This window comes from Salmo trutta, chromosome 25 (assembly GCF_901001165.1).
Source record: "Salmo trutta chromosome 25, fSalTru1.1, whole genome shotgun sequence".
In the NCBI taxonomy this organism is placed as follows: domain Eukaryota; kingdom Metazoa; phylum Chordata; class Actinopteri; order Salmoniformes; family Salmonidae; genus Salmo; species Salmo trutta.
The window spans coordinates 10,303,865-10,318,517 of record NC_042981.1 but is presented as its reverse complement, the minus strand read 5'-3'; the positions used below and the strand labels follow the sequence as shown (position 1 = coordinate 10,318,517).

The following is a 14,653-nucleotide window of genomic DNA, read 5'->3' as shown; positions in this document are numbered from 1 at the left end:
ACTCTACTGTACTCTACTCTACTGTACTCTACTATACTGCAATGTACTCTACTGTACTGCACTCTACTGAGCTCTACTGTACAGTACTCTACTCTACTGTGATGTACTCTACTATAATGTACTCTACTCAACTGTACTGTACTCTACTGCACTGTACTATAATATACTCTACTCTACTGTACTCTACTCTACTGTACTCTACTGTACTCTACTCTACTGTACTCTACTCCACTGTACTCTACTGTACTGCACTCTACTGTACTGCACTCTACTGTGATGTACTCTACTATACTGTACTCCACTCCACTGTACTCTACTCAACTGTACTGTACTCTACTGCACTGTACTGTACTATACTCTACTGTACTCTCTGTACTCTAATGCACTCCACTCTACCGTACTCTACTATACTGTACTCTAGTACACTCTACAGTACTCCACTGTCCTGTACTCTACTGTACTTTACTGCACTCTACTGTACCCTATTGTACTGTAGTTTACACCACTCTACTGTACTGTACTCTACTCTACGCTACTGTACTCTACTTTACTCTACTGTACTGTACTCTACTCTACTCAACTCTAATTGACTCTACTGTCTTCTACCATACTGTACTCTACTGTACTCAACTGTACTGCACTCTACTGCACTGTACTGTACTATACTCTACTGTACTCTCTGTACTCTAATGCACTCCACTCTACCGTACTCTACTGTACTGTACTCTAGTACACTCTACAGTACTCCACTGTCCTGTACTCTACTGTACTTTACTGCACTCTACTGTACCCTATTGTACTGTAGTTTACACCACTCTACTGTACTGTACTCTACTCTACGCTACTGTACTCTACTTTACTCTACTGTACTGTACTCTACTCTACTCAACTCTAATTGACTCTACTGTCTTCTACCATACTGTACTCTACTGTACTCAACTGTACTGTACTCTACTCAAGTGTACTGTGCTCTACTCTACTATACTGTATGGTACTCTACTATACTGTACTCTACTATGCTCTACTCTACTGTATTCTACTCTACTGTACTGTACTTAACTCTTCTCTACTATACTGAACTCTACTGTACTGTTCTCAACTCTACTGTACTCTACTGTACTCTACTCTACTGTACTGCACTCTACTGAACTCTACTGTACTGTTCTCAACTCTACTGTGATGTACTCTACTATACTGTACTCTACTCCACTCGACTGTACTGTACTCTACTCGACTGCAATGTACTCTACTCAACTGTACTGTGCTCTACTGCACTGTACTGTACTATAATATACTGTACTCTACTATACTGTACTGTAGTCTACTCGACTGTACTGTACTCTACAAAACTGTTCTGTACTCTCCTATACTGTCCTATACCCTACTGTACTGTACTCTACTGTAGTCTACTCTACTCTACTACGCCCTACTGCACTCCACTACACTATTACTATTGTAATGTACTGTACTCGACTCTACTGTACTCTACTCTATTGTACTCTAATGTACTCTACTCTACTGTACTTTACTCTAATCTACTCTACTCTACTGTACTTTACTCTACTGTACTCTACTCGACTGTACTGTACTCTACTAAACTGTTCTATACTCTACTTTACTGTACTCTACACAACTGTATAGGAGCGTAGAGTTCAGTATAGTAGAGTACTATACTGAACTCTACGCTCCTATACTGTACTGTACTATATTCTACTGTATTGTACTCTACTGTACTCTACTGTACTGTACTGTACTCTACGGTACTCCACTGTCCGGTACTATAATGTACTCTACTGTACTCTACTGTACTCTACTGTACTGTACTGTACTCTACGGTACTCTAATCTTCTCTACTGTAGTCTACTGTACTTTACTGCACTCTACTCGACTGTACTCTACTCAACTGTACTTGACTCTACTATACTGTACTGTACTATCCTGTACTGTACTCTACTGTAGTCTAATCTACTGTACTGTACTGTACTCTACGGTACTGTACTCTACTGTACTTTACTGTACTCTACTGTTTTGTACTCTACTGTACTGCACTCTACTGCATTCTACTGTCCTGTACTCTACTCTACTTGACTGCACTGTACTCTACCCGACTGCACTCCCGCGTGGCTCAGCGTGGCTCAGTTGGTAGAGCATTGTGTTTGCAACGCCAGGGTTGTGGGTTCGATTCCCACGGGGGACCAGTACAGGGAAAAAAATGTATGAAATGTCTGAAATGTATGCGTTCACTACTGGAAGTCGCTCTGGATAAGAGTGTCTGCTAAATGACTAAAATGTAAATGTAGTCTACTGTACTGTTCTCTACTGTACTCTATTGTAATATACTGTGCTGTGCTGTACTCTACTACACTTAAATGTACTGTACTCTGCTGTACCCAACTATACTGTACTCGACTTTACTGCACTCTACTCTACTCACCTGTGCTCTACTCAACTGTACTCTACTGTACTATACTGTACTGTACTCAACTATACTGGGATGGCAGGTAGCCTAGTGGTTAGAGCGTTGGACTAATAACCGAAAGGTTGCAAGATCGAATCCCTGAGCCGACAAGGTAAAAATCTTTCTTTCTGCCCCTGAACAAGGCAGTTAACCCACTGTTCCTAGGCCGTCATTGAAAATAAGAATTTGTTCTTAACTGACTTGCCTTGTTAAATAAAGGTAAAATAAAATTTTAAAAAATACTGTACTCTACAGTACTCTACTCGACTGTACTGCACTCTACTTTAAAATGCTTTATTCTAAAATTCTGTACTCCACTCTACTCAACTCTACTTATCTGTACTGTACTGTACTCTACTGTTTTGTACTCTACTGTACTGCACTCTACTGCATTCTACTGTCCTGTACTCTACTCTACTTGACTGCACTGTACTCTACCCGACTGCACTCCCGCGTGGCTCAGCGTGGCTCAGTTGGTAGAGCATTGTGTTTGCAACGCCAGGGTTGTGGGTTCGATTCCCACGGGGGACCAGTACAGGGAAAAAAATGTATGAAATGTCTGAAATGTATGCGTTCACTACTGGAAGTCGCTCTGGATAAGAGTGTCTGCTAAATGACTAAAATGTAAATGTAGTCTACTGTACTGTTCTCTACTGTACTCTATTGTAATATACTGTGCTGTGCTGTACTCTACTACACTTAAATGTACTGTACTCTGCTGTACCCAACTATACTGTACTCGACTTTACTGCACTCTACTCTACTCACCTGTGCTCTACTCAACTGTACTCTACTGTACTATACTGTACTGTACTCAACTATACTGGGACGGCAGGTAGCCTAGTGGTTAGAGCGTTGGACTAATAACCGAAAGGTTGCAAGATCGAATCCCTGAGCCGACAAGGTAAAAATCTGTCTTTCTGCCCCTGAACAAGGCAGTTAACCCACTGTTCCTAGGCCGTCATTGAAAATAAGAATTTGTTCTTAACTGACTTGCCTTGTTAAATAAAGGTAAAATAAAATGTTAAAAAATACTGTACTCTACAGTACTCTACTCGACTGTACTGCACTCTACTTTAAAATGCTTTATTCTAAAATTCTGTACTCCACTCTACTCAACTCTACTTATCTGTACTGTACTGTACTCTACTGTACTGTACTCTACTCTTCTATACTGTACTGTACTCTACTGTTCTCTACTGTACTCTACTGTACTGTACTCTACTCTTCTATACTGTACTGTACTCTACTGTTCTCTATTGTACTGTGCTGTACTGTAATCTCCTGTACTCTACTCTACCATACTCTACTCTACTGTACTGTACTGTACTCTACTCTATTGTACTGTGCTGTACTGTAATCACCTGTACTCTACTCTACTCTACTGTACTGTACTCTGCTGAACTCTACTGTTCTGTACTGTACTGTGCTCTACTGTACTCTACTGTACTGTACTCTACTGTACTCTACTGTACTGTACTCTACTGTACTGTACTCTACTGTACTCTACTCTACTGCACTGCACGGTACTGTACTGTACTGTACTCTACTCTACTGTACTGTAATGTACTCTACTGTACTCTACACTACTGTAATGTACTGTACTGTACTCTACTCTGCTGTTCTCTACTGTATTGTACTGTACTGTACTCTACTGTACTGCACTGTGCTGTACTTTGGATAAAAATCTCTGCAACAGTAAGTGGAATATCCGCTGCAGGAATGAGGTCCACCCTGCCAACAAGCCTTTCCTCTCATTCTGGAGGGATGGTCATCGCCAGCCTCCTCGATCATCTAGATCTGTGTTATTCAAAGTCGGGTCACAACCCCAGGTAACTGCAGTAGGGTTGCCAATTTTATTTGACTAAATGTATTCAATGCTTTTCCTTTTGCTAAAAGGTTAAAGTGAAACGAATTCAAGGTTATTTGTTCATGTCCAAATTGACATTTTAAAGTTGTGTCATTAGATTTGGTGTGGGGTGGGGTCGTGCATTGCCGGTTCTAGCTTGTACAGTGCCTTATTCACCCCCCTTGGCATTTTTCCTATTTTGTTGCATTACAACCTGTAATTTAAATGTATTTTTATTTGGATTTCATGAAATGGACATGCACAAAATCATCCAAATTGGTGAAGTGAAATGAAAGAAAATTACTTGTTTAAAAAAAATTATACAAAAAAACCCGGAAAAGTGGTGCGTGCATATGTATTCACCCCCTTTGCTATGAAGCCCCTAAATAACATCTGGTGCAACCAATTACCTCCAGAAGTCATATAATTAGTTAAATAAAGTCCACCTGTGTGCAATCTAAGTGTCACATGATCTGTCACATGATCTCAGTATATATATACCTGTTCTGAAAGGCCCTAGAGTCTGTAACACCACTAAGCAAGGGGCACCACCAAGCAAGCGACCCCATGAAGACCAAGGAGCTCTCCAAACAGGTCAGGGACAAAGTTGTGGAGAAGTACAGATCAGGGTTGGGTTATAAAAAAATATCCAAACCTTTGAACATCCCACGGAGCACCATTAAATCCATTATTAAAAAATGGAAAGAAAATGGCACCACAACATTTTACATTTTAGTCATCTAGCAGACGCTCTTATCCAGAGCGACTTACAGTAGTGAATACATACATTTCATACATCTCATTTCATACTGGCCCCCCGTGGGAATCGAACCCACAACCCTGGCGTTGCATACACCATGCTCTACCAAATGAGCCACAGGGAAGACCTACCTGCCAAGAGAGGGCCGCCCACCAAAACTCACGGAACAGGCAAGGAGGGCATTAATCAAAGAGGCAACAAAGAGACCAAAAATAATCCTGAAGGAGCTGCAAAGCTCCACAGCGGAGATTGGAGTATGTGTCCATAGGACCACTTTAAGCCGTACACTCCACAGAGCTGGGCTTTACGGAAGAGTGTCCAGAAAAAAAGCCATTGCTTAAAGAAAGAAATAAGCAAGCACCAAAAGGCATGTGGGAGACTCCCCAAACATATGGAAGAAGGTACTCTGGTGTCATGACGTTGCCCTCTTTGGGTTTTCTATGCACCATCACCCTACCTCCCCCTACCCAGGCTCTGTGAGAGCGGTCGTAAATTCCTAAAATAATGTCCTACCTCATGGCCACAGTTTTGAGACAGAATGGGTTTCATAGAAAGAACCCAGGAATTCTTCCACCTCACAGGACTGGAGAACCGAATTACATTTATGTTCTGGAGAAGGTATAAAAGATCGGTGAAGAATCCAGCTACGAACTGGTCCATTTGGTACAATTTTGTGAAACTCATGAGAGACAATATGGCCACATTACCATGGTGCTGTTTATATAATAGCCTCAGTTGTGAGACTTACATCTAATGGTTGTATAAAAATAATGAATAAGGATAAAGCTATTTGGAATATGTTGGGATGCTTGTAAGATGTTAATGTGAGAGAATTGTATTTCTGTTTAAAGTTTCACCAAGTCATTGGCACGCCACCATGAACAGACGGGACCTGGCATCATGAGACAGCCTTTTTCTGTTATTCCGAATATAACCCCAACCCAGGGTTTCTATCACCAGACCGAGCTTACCTCCATTACGAGTGGCTAAACGTTGGAGACCAGCTTACCTCGATAACGAGAAGGCCAAGGTTTGACCATGCATTCCTCGTTCTGAACATTAACAATACCACGTGGTTAAACTCTTAGACTATTGATACCGACAGAATAATAACAAGTCTTTGATATTAATTACTAGTCTGCAGCTAGGAATTCGGTATCTTTGAACGCGAAGACCGACGAAACATCTGTGCTATAACGACATTAATGAATGTCACTTTGAAATATCCATTCTAACCGAGAGAGAGAGAGCGAGACAGAGAGAACGCGAGGACAAAACTCTCCAACAGAACGAACTTTTCAACAAAGATCCCGATGACACATTGAGCATAAATATATATATATTGATTGCAATTGTTCCCGAATGAGTGAGCGTTCATGTGCAAAGGATTAGCATTTCAATTGTTATAATTATCAACTCTTATCAACCTTTTGTCTAACAAGCCGCCATGCCGGTTTAGCCCACTAGGGCACATTCTCCTATCATTTCCTTGTAACCATAGCTACTGTTTGTTATGCATTTCTGTGAATTACTTAGTTAGTAAATAAATGATTTTAAGACAATTGATGTATGGATGACTCATAGTGAAGACTGGGTTCGTGCAGATAACCAACAATTTACGACGTTTGGAATGAGACTGACAAGGTAAAGAATACATCATTAATCCGAAGACTAATAGATCAGATATTATGATATCTGAAAGTTATATTAGGAAAATTATAACTTTGTAATCTGAATATTTTCCTTGGTGCCCCGACTTCCTAGTTAATTACTGTTACACGATTAATCAGTTTAATCGCGGAATAATAATTACAGAGAGTTATTTGATAAATATGTATTCAGTTTTAATGATGCCAAAGACACGACACTGGTCAGATGAGACTAAAATGTAGCATTTTGGCCATCAAGAAAAACGGTATGTCTGGCACAAACCCAACACCTCTCATCATCGACAGGGACTGGGAAAATGGTCAGAATTGAAGGAATGATGGATGGCGCTAAATACAGGGAAATTCTTGAGGGAAACCTGTTTCAGTCTTCCAGAGATTTGAGACTGGGACGGAGGTTCACCTTCCAGCAGGACAATGACCCTAAGCATACCGCTAAAGCAACACTCGAATGGTTTAAGGGGAAACATTTAAATGTCTTGGAATGGCCTAGTCAAAGGCCAGACCTCATTCCAATTGAGAATCTGTGGTATGACTTAAATATTGCTGTACCCCAGCAGGAACCCATCCAACTTGAAGGATTTGGAGCAGTTTTGCCTTGAAGAATGGGCAAAAATCCCAGTGGCTAGATGTGCCAAGCTTATAGAGACATACCCCAAGAGACTTGCAGCTGTAATTTCTGCAAAAGGTGGCTCTACAAAGTATTGACTTTGGGGGGGTGAATAGTTATGCACGCTAATGTTTTCAGTTTTTTTGTCTTATTTCTTGTTTGTTTCACCCAAAAATATTTTGCATCTTCAAACTATTAGGCATGTTGTGTAAATGAAATGATACAACCCCCCAAAAAATCTATTTAAATTCCAGGTTGTAAGGCAGCAAAATAGGAAAAATGCCAAGGGGGTGAATACTTTCGCAAGGCACTGTATAGCTCCCTGGGCGAACTGTCCCTTCAGCACCCCCCCAACAAAAAACCCCCACCATTCTGTACTAACTGTAATTTTTATTCAGACATATGGAACAACACAAATAAATAATCATAACATTTAAAACTATATAAATATAAAAATATATACAAAAATAAGACAAAAACAAATTGTAGTATATAAATACAAATAAAAAAGAGAATGGAATTATTACTGTCACGTCCTGACCATAGTAAGATGTTATTTTCTATGGTAGAGTAGGTCAGGGCGTGACAGGGGGTGTTTTTCTATGTTTTGTATTTCTATGTTCATGTTCTAGTTTTGGTATTTCTATGTTGGTTTTGTTTGGGATGATCTCCAATTAGAGGCAGCTGGTCCTCGTTGTCTCTAATTGGAAATCATACTTATACGTAGGGGTTTTTTCCACCTGGGTTTGTGGGAGATTAATTTTGAGTAGTGTATGTTTCACCCCTGCGTCACGGTTTGTTGTTTTTTGTCATTCAGTTTATTTATGTATGGCATAGTTTCACAGTATAAATAAAATGTGTAACGACACACACGCTGCACTTTGGTCCGCTCATTCCTACGACAACCGTGACAGAATATCCCACCACAAAAGGACCAAGCAGCGTGCCCAGGAGGAGCAGGGATCCTGGGCCAGGGAAAGGAGAGAGTGGAGGACGTCCTGGACATGGGAGGAGATAATGGCAGGGGACAAGACCCTGCCATGGAAGCAGGTGGAGACAGCGAGGGAGGAACGGCAACGTTACGAGGAACAGTCACGGCAACGACGGAAGCACGAGAGAGAGCCCCCACATTTTTTTTGGGGGGGGGGGCACACGGGGAGATGGGCAGAGTCAGGTTGGAGACCTGAGCCAACTCCCCGTGCTTACCGTGGGGAGCGAGTGAAGAAGCAAGCACGTGTTATGCGTTGATGCGCACTGTGTCGCCAGTGCGCCTGCACAGCCCAGTTCGTCCTGTGCCCGCGCCTTGCACTTGCCGGGCTAAAGCAAGTATCCAGCCAGGACGGGTTGTGCCAGTCATAAGCTCCAGACCTCCAGTGCGCCTCCACGGCCCAGTATACCCTGTGCCTGCTCTGTGCACCCGGCCTCCAGCGACGTTCCCTAGTCCAGAGCACCCAGCAACGTTCCCCAGTCTGGAGCCTCCAGCGACGTTCCCTAGTCCAGTGAGACCTGTTCCGGCTCCACGTACGAAGCCTCCAGGGATGATCCATGGCCCGGAGCCTGTAGGGATAATCCATGGCCCGGAGCCTGTAGAGATGATCCATGGCACGAAGCCTCCAGTGATAATCCATGGCCCGGAGCCTCCGGTGATGATCCATGGCACAAAGCCTCCAGTGGTGATCCATGGCGCAGAGCCTCCAGTGGTGATCCATGGCGCGGAGCCTCCAGTGGTGATCCATGGCGCGGAGCCTGCAGTGATGATCCATGGCATGGAGCCTGTAGCGACGGTCCCCAGTCCAGAGCTCCCAGCGACGTTCCCCAGTCCGGAGCCTCCAGCGACGTTCCCTAGTCCGGTGAGACCTGTTCCGGCTCCACGTACAAAGCCTCCAGTGATGATCCATGGCCCGGAGCCTGTAGGGGTAATCCATGGCAAGAAGCCTGTAGGGATGATCCATGGCCTGGAGCCTGTAGAGATGATCCATGGCATGAAGCCTCCAGTGATAATTCATGGCCCGGAGCCTCCAGTGGTGATCCATGGCACAAAGCCTCCAGTGGTGATCCATGGCGCGGAGCCTGCAGTGACGATCCATGGCATGGAGCCTGTAGCGACGGTCCCCAGTCCGGAACCTCCTGAGACGGTCCCCAGTCTGGAACCTCCTGAGACGGCCTGCAGTCCGGAACCTCCTGAGATGGCCTGCAGTCCGGAACCTCCTGAGATGGCCTGCAGCCCGGAACCTCCTGAGACAGCCTGCAGCCCGGAACCTGCTGAGACGGCCTGCAGCCCGGAACCTCCTGAGACGGCCTGCAGCCCAGAGTCTCCAGCGATGGCCTGCAGCCCAGAGTCTCCAGCGACGGCCTGCAGCCCAGAGTCTCCAGCGGCGGCCTGCAGCCCAGAACCTCCAGCGGCGGCCAGTCCGGTTCCTCCGAAGACGATCCAGGGTCCAGTGGTACAGAACCAGAGGGATCAGCGGGCGGAGTGGGGGTTACGCCCCGAACCGGAGCCGCCTACTCTGTGGGAGGATCTGCGGGATGAGAAGGTTATGGGTACTGCACCAGAGCCGCCATAGACAACAGTTACCCACCCTGCCCTCCCTTTTTTTTTGGGGGGGGGGTTGTTGTTTTGTTTAGGTGCGGTCACAGTCCGCACCTTTGGGGGGGGTACTGTCACGTCCTGATCATAGTAAGATGTTATTTTCTATGGTAGAGTAGGTCAGAGTGTGACAGGGGGTGTTTTTCTATGTTTTGTATTTCTATGTTCATGTTCTAGTTTTGGTATTTCTATGTTGGTTTTGTTTGGGATGATCTCCAATTAGAGGCAGCTGGTCCTCGTTGTCTCTAATTGGAGATCATACTTATAAGTAGGGGGTTTTTCCACCTGGGTTTGTGGGAGATTCATTTTGAGTAGTGTATGTTTCACCTCTGCGTCACGGTTTGTTGTTTTTTGTCATTCAGTTAATTTATGTATTGCATAGTTTCACAGTATAAATAAAATGTGGAACGACACACACACTGCACTTTGGTCCGCTCATTCCTACAACAACCGTGACAATTACACTATTACCCTATTGCTAACAAAAAACACTAAAATAAAACTAAATTGCACAAAGCCTATATCACACAAATACACAATTAGAATAACACACTTATAAAGAAGAGAACCTGATTATTACACTATTGCACTTCAAACAAGAAACACACAAACTAAATTGCACAACTAATTGCATTAGTACTGTACAAAGTTAGAGGTGCGTTATTTGATAGATTACCCCACTCCCCCTACCTCGGGCTTCCAGTCAATCTACCCCCGCCCCCTCCCCATCTCGTACTTCTGAGTGGGAGACCTTCCCAGGAAATAGCCTGCCTAGCTCACAAACTAGAATCAGGGCGCCAACTCCGACAAGGTTAATTGACCCACAGTCCCACACGGTGACATGATATCACTGACGTGACGTGCAAATGAGCGATAGAAAACCGATCGCGCAAATGTCACCATTCAGAATATTATTGTTTTTTGTGCGGGCGCCCATGCCGTCCCTGGCAAGATGCCACCCTGGGAAGCTGTCCATGTCACCTATGCCTAAATCCGCCACTGGGGTTGTGAATTATTCTTGGGAAAACAAATGAGGTCCCCAGAATACCACTGATCTAGATGGACCCCATCTTCCACACAGCCCAGGATGGATGGATGGTCACCACCAACCTTTGCGTTCACTCACTGCACTGCTCTGCAAAACAATCTTTTTTCAGTCGCAAGTCTCCTTGACCCAGAAAGAAACAGCCACACCAATTCCATGTCCTATTCATCCTCCACAGAGACGTCACAAGCTGCTACAGAGATTTTTATATCCTCACTGTCACCATATATCTGATTTATACGACTTATTTTGTTTGTAAAAACAATATATTTCTGTCTTTTGATGAGGAACTGTCCAAACTGTTTTCCAGGGTTAGCCTGAATGGTCCAACTGTATTGCTATCTTGTGAAAGGAAACGACTACCTGTAAGAACATCTGAGACCAGGCTAATTCAGGGCAGTTTGAGCTGTTAGCTTGAGCTTCACTACTCCTGTCAGGTATTCATGCTAGCTAGCTCCATCCTCAATGGATAGCTACAGTCTAACTACAGTGAGGGAATGTCTTCCAGCTGATATGTGCTTTGATGCTCAGTAGTCCTCACCACTGGGCTCTGTGCTGGAGATGCTATCCCACATTACCCCAGTCTCTGTGATCTGACAGGGGGAGAGGGAGCTGTCCCATATTACCCAAGCCTCCCCAGTTTGCCTGTGACCTGACAGGAGAGAGAGAGAGAGAGAGAGAGAGAGAGAGAGAGAGAGAGAGAGAGAGAGAGAGATAACTCACTAACTCACTGTCTAACCATGCATTATTCAGGGGTGTGAGTGTGAATCAAAGCTTCCTTCTTCTTTCAGAAGGAACTCCACTACTGCTAGAATAATTATTATTATTATTATGCTCCAGTATAAACTCTGAGTAAACCATGGGGGCCTTTGTATGAATTATCAAAGGTACAAACAGCAACATATTATTTTGAACAATCCTCAAGAGTCATGGTAATACTTTTGTGTTTCCATATGATGAAAATGAGGTCAATCACTCCACAAAATGGAGTAAGGTAAGAACAGCAAATAAAGTGCATTCGGAAAGTATTCCGACCCCTTGACTTTTTCCACATTTTGTTACGTTACAGCCTTCTATGAAATGGATTAAATAAATAAAAAAAGTATTCAGGCCCTTTGCTATTAGACTCGAAATTGAGCTCAGGTGCATCCTGTTTCCATTGATCCTCCTTCAGATGTTTCTACAACTTGATTGTAGTCCACCTGTGGTAAATCTAATTGATTGTACATGATTTGGAAAGGCACACACCCACAGTTGACAGCACATGTCAGTGCAAAAACCAAGCCATGAGGTCGAAGGAATTGTCTGTAGAGCTCTGAGACAGGATTGTGTCGAGGCACAGATCTGGGGAAGAGTCCTAAAAATGTTTTGCAGCATTGAAGGTCCCCAAGAACACAGTGGCCTCTGTCATTCTTAAATGGAAGAAGTTTGGAACCACCAAGACTCTTCCTAGAGCTGGATGCCCAGGCCAAACTGAGCAATCAGGGGAGAAGGACCTTGTTCAGGGAGGTGACCAAGAACCTGATGGTCATTCTGACAGAGCTCCAGAGTTCCTCTGTGTAGATGGAAGAACCTTCCAGAAGGACAAACACCTCTCCAGCACACCACAATCAGGCCTTTATGGTAGAGGGGCCAGACAGAAGCCACTCCTCAGTAAAAGGCACATGAGAGCCCGCTTGCAGTTTGCCAAAAAATACCTAAATGACTCTCAGACCTTAAGAAACAAGATTCTCTGGTCTGATGAAACAAAGGTTGAACTCTTTGGCCTGAATGCCAAGTGTCACATCTGGAGGAAACCTGGCACTATCCCTATTGTGAAGCATGGTGGTGGCAGCATCATGCTGCGGGGATGTTTTCAGTGGCAGGGACTGGGAGACTAGTCACGATCGAGGGAAAGATCAACGGCGCAAAGTACAGAGAGATCCTTGATGAAAACCTCCTCCAGAGCGCTCAGGAGCTCAGACTGGGACGAAGGTTCACAGTCCAACAGGACAACAACCCTAAGCACACTGCGAAGTCTCTTAATGTCCTTGAGTGGTCCAGCCAGAGCCCGGACTTGATACCGATGGAACATCTTTGGAGAGACCGGAAAATATCTGTGCAGTGACGCTCCCCATCCAACCTCAAAGACCCTGAGAGGATCTGCAGAGAAGAATGGAAGAAACTCCCCAAATACAGGTGTGCCAAGCTTGTAGCGTCATACCCAAGAAGACTCGAGGCTGTGATCGCTGCCAAATATGCTTCAACAAAGTACTGAGTAAAGCACTTTGTGATATTTCCATTTTTTATTTGTAATAAATATGCAAACATTTCTAAAATCCTTTTTTTGCTTTGTCATTATGGGGTATTATGTGTATATTGATTAGGGGGAAAAAAACAGCTTGATCGATTTTAGAATAAGGCTGTAAAAAAGTCAAGGAGTCTGAATACTTTTCCGAATGCACTGTATGTAATTCTGTTCAGATTGATCTGATCTGATCTGGGGCCTAATGTATCAAGTGTCCCCCTGTCCGTATAATCTTATTCATTGTGATCTAAAAGGCACACTTGATCCTAGATCAACACTCCTACTTTGAGACGCTTGATACATAAGGCCCCAGGTTGATATGACTCCATTTAACCCATTCCTGAGACTGGTAACGATTATGTACAATGATCAAAGTTCTGTGGGGACCAACAGTTTACCTGCCGATGAGAAGGAACTCTCCTGCCACTCCAAGTCGTCTCATAGCCATGAGCAGCCCGCGGACCGTCATGCCCTCGCAGAAGCAGACGACCACCCGGGCCTTAGGCAGACGTTCTCTCAGCTTCCTCAGGAGCCTGTCAAAGTGCTTCTCCCCGGCGTTGCTGTAGATCTTGTCTGAATGGGCGATACACAGCCCTTCCTGAGAGGCCAGATCCTTAAAGGCTTCCATACCACTCTCTCCGTAGTTACCTGGGGAAATAAACAGCATTAACAAAGAAAACAACAACATTATATCCTGGTTTTTAAAGTTTAACACATTTTAAAATACAATATTATTTAAAAGGTTGACTCAAAATTCTACATTCCGAAGAAGTTTAAGACACTTTGTATTATAACTGTACCTGAAATTTTGGCCAACAAGCCAAACACAACAGCACTGCAACCTATATCTAGTGGCTGGCTGCATTTGAACCTTTCAGTCTGCTTGTTATCACTCTACTTCAGAGACGGAAGTGCCATGTCACTGTATCTCACTGTATTTAATAATAATAATAATAAATACTAATCATTCTGCTCATCGGTCTGGTAAATAACGAAGGTGCACCAGAACAGAAATGTAATTGAGTTTTAATCAGTTCATCACCAACTCTCCCTCACTGCAGACAGATCAGAGGTCTGGTACTGCATCCCAAATGGCACCCTATTCCCTTTATAGTGCACTACTTTTGACCATGGCACACATAGAGGTAGTGCACTACTTTTGACTAGGGCCCATAGGGGTAGTGCACTACTTTTGACCAGGGCCTATAGGGCTCTGTTCAAAAGTATTGCACTGTGTAGGGAATATTCTGCAATAGGATGCACACTGTGACTATGGGGAACGTTCATATGCATATCAGGCAGGCAGCTATGACCCTGATGTCATTCAGACATCTCATCACCTGGAACTGGAATCTTAATTACTGTATAATAATCTACAGCCCAGCAAAGA

At 43.9% G+C, this 14,653-nt stretch overlaps 1 protein-coding gene across 5 annotated transcripts in view; it reads right to left on the bottom strand.

The window, feature by feature from the left end:
* Window positions 1-14,653, bottom strand: part of LOC115161988 (metabotropic glutamate receptor 1) — a 39,085-nt gene that overhangs the window by 16,203 nt on the left and 8,229 nt on the right. For all 5 annotated transcript variants that reach the window (XM_029712856.1, XM_029712858.1, XM_029712859.1 and 2 more), the window contains exon 3: window positions 13,662-13,911. In XM_029712856.1, the coding sequence (XP_029568716.1) occupies window positions 13,662-13,911 (250 nt within the window). The remainder of the gene's footprint in view (window positions 1-13,661; window positions 13,912-14,653) is intronic.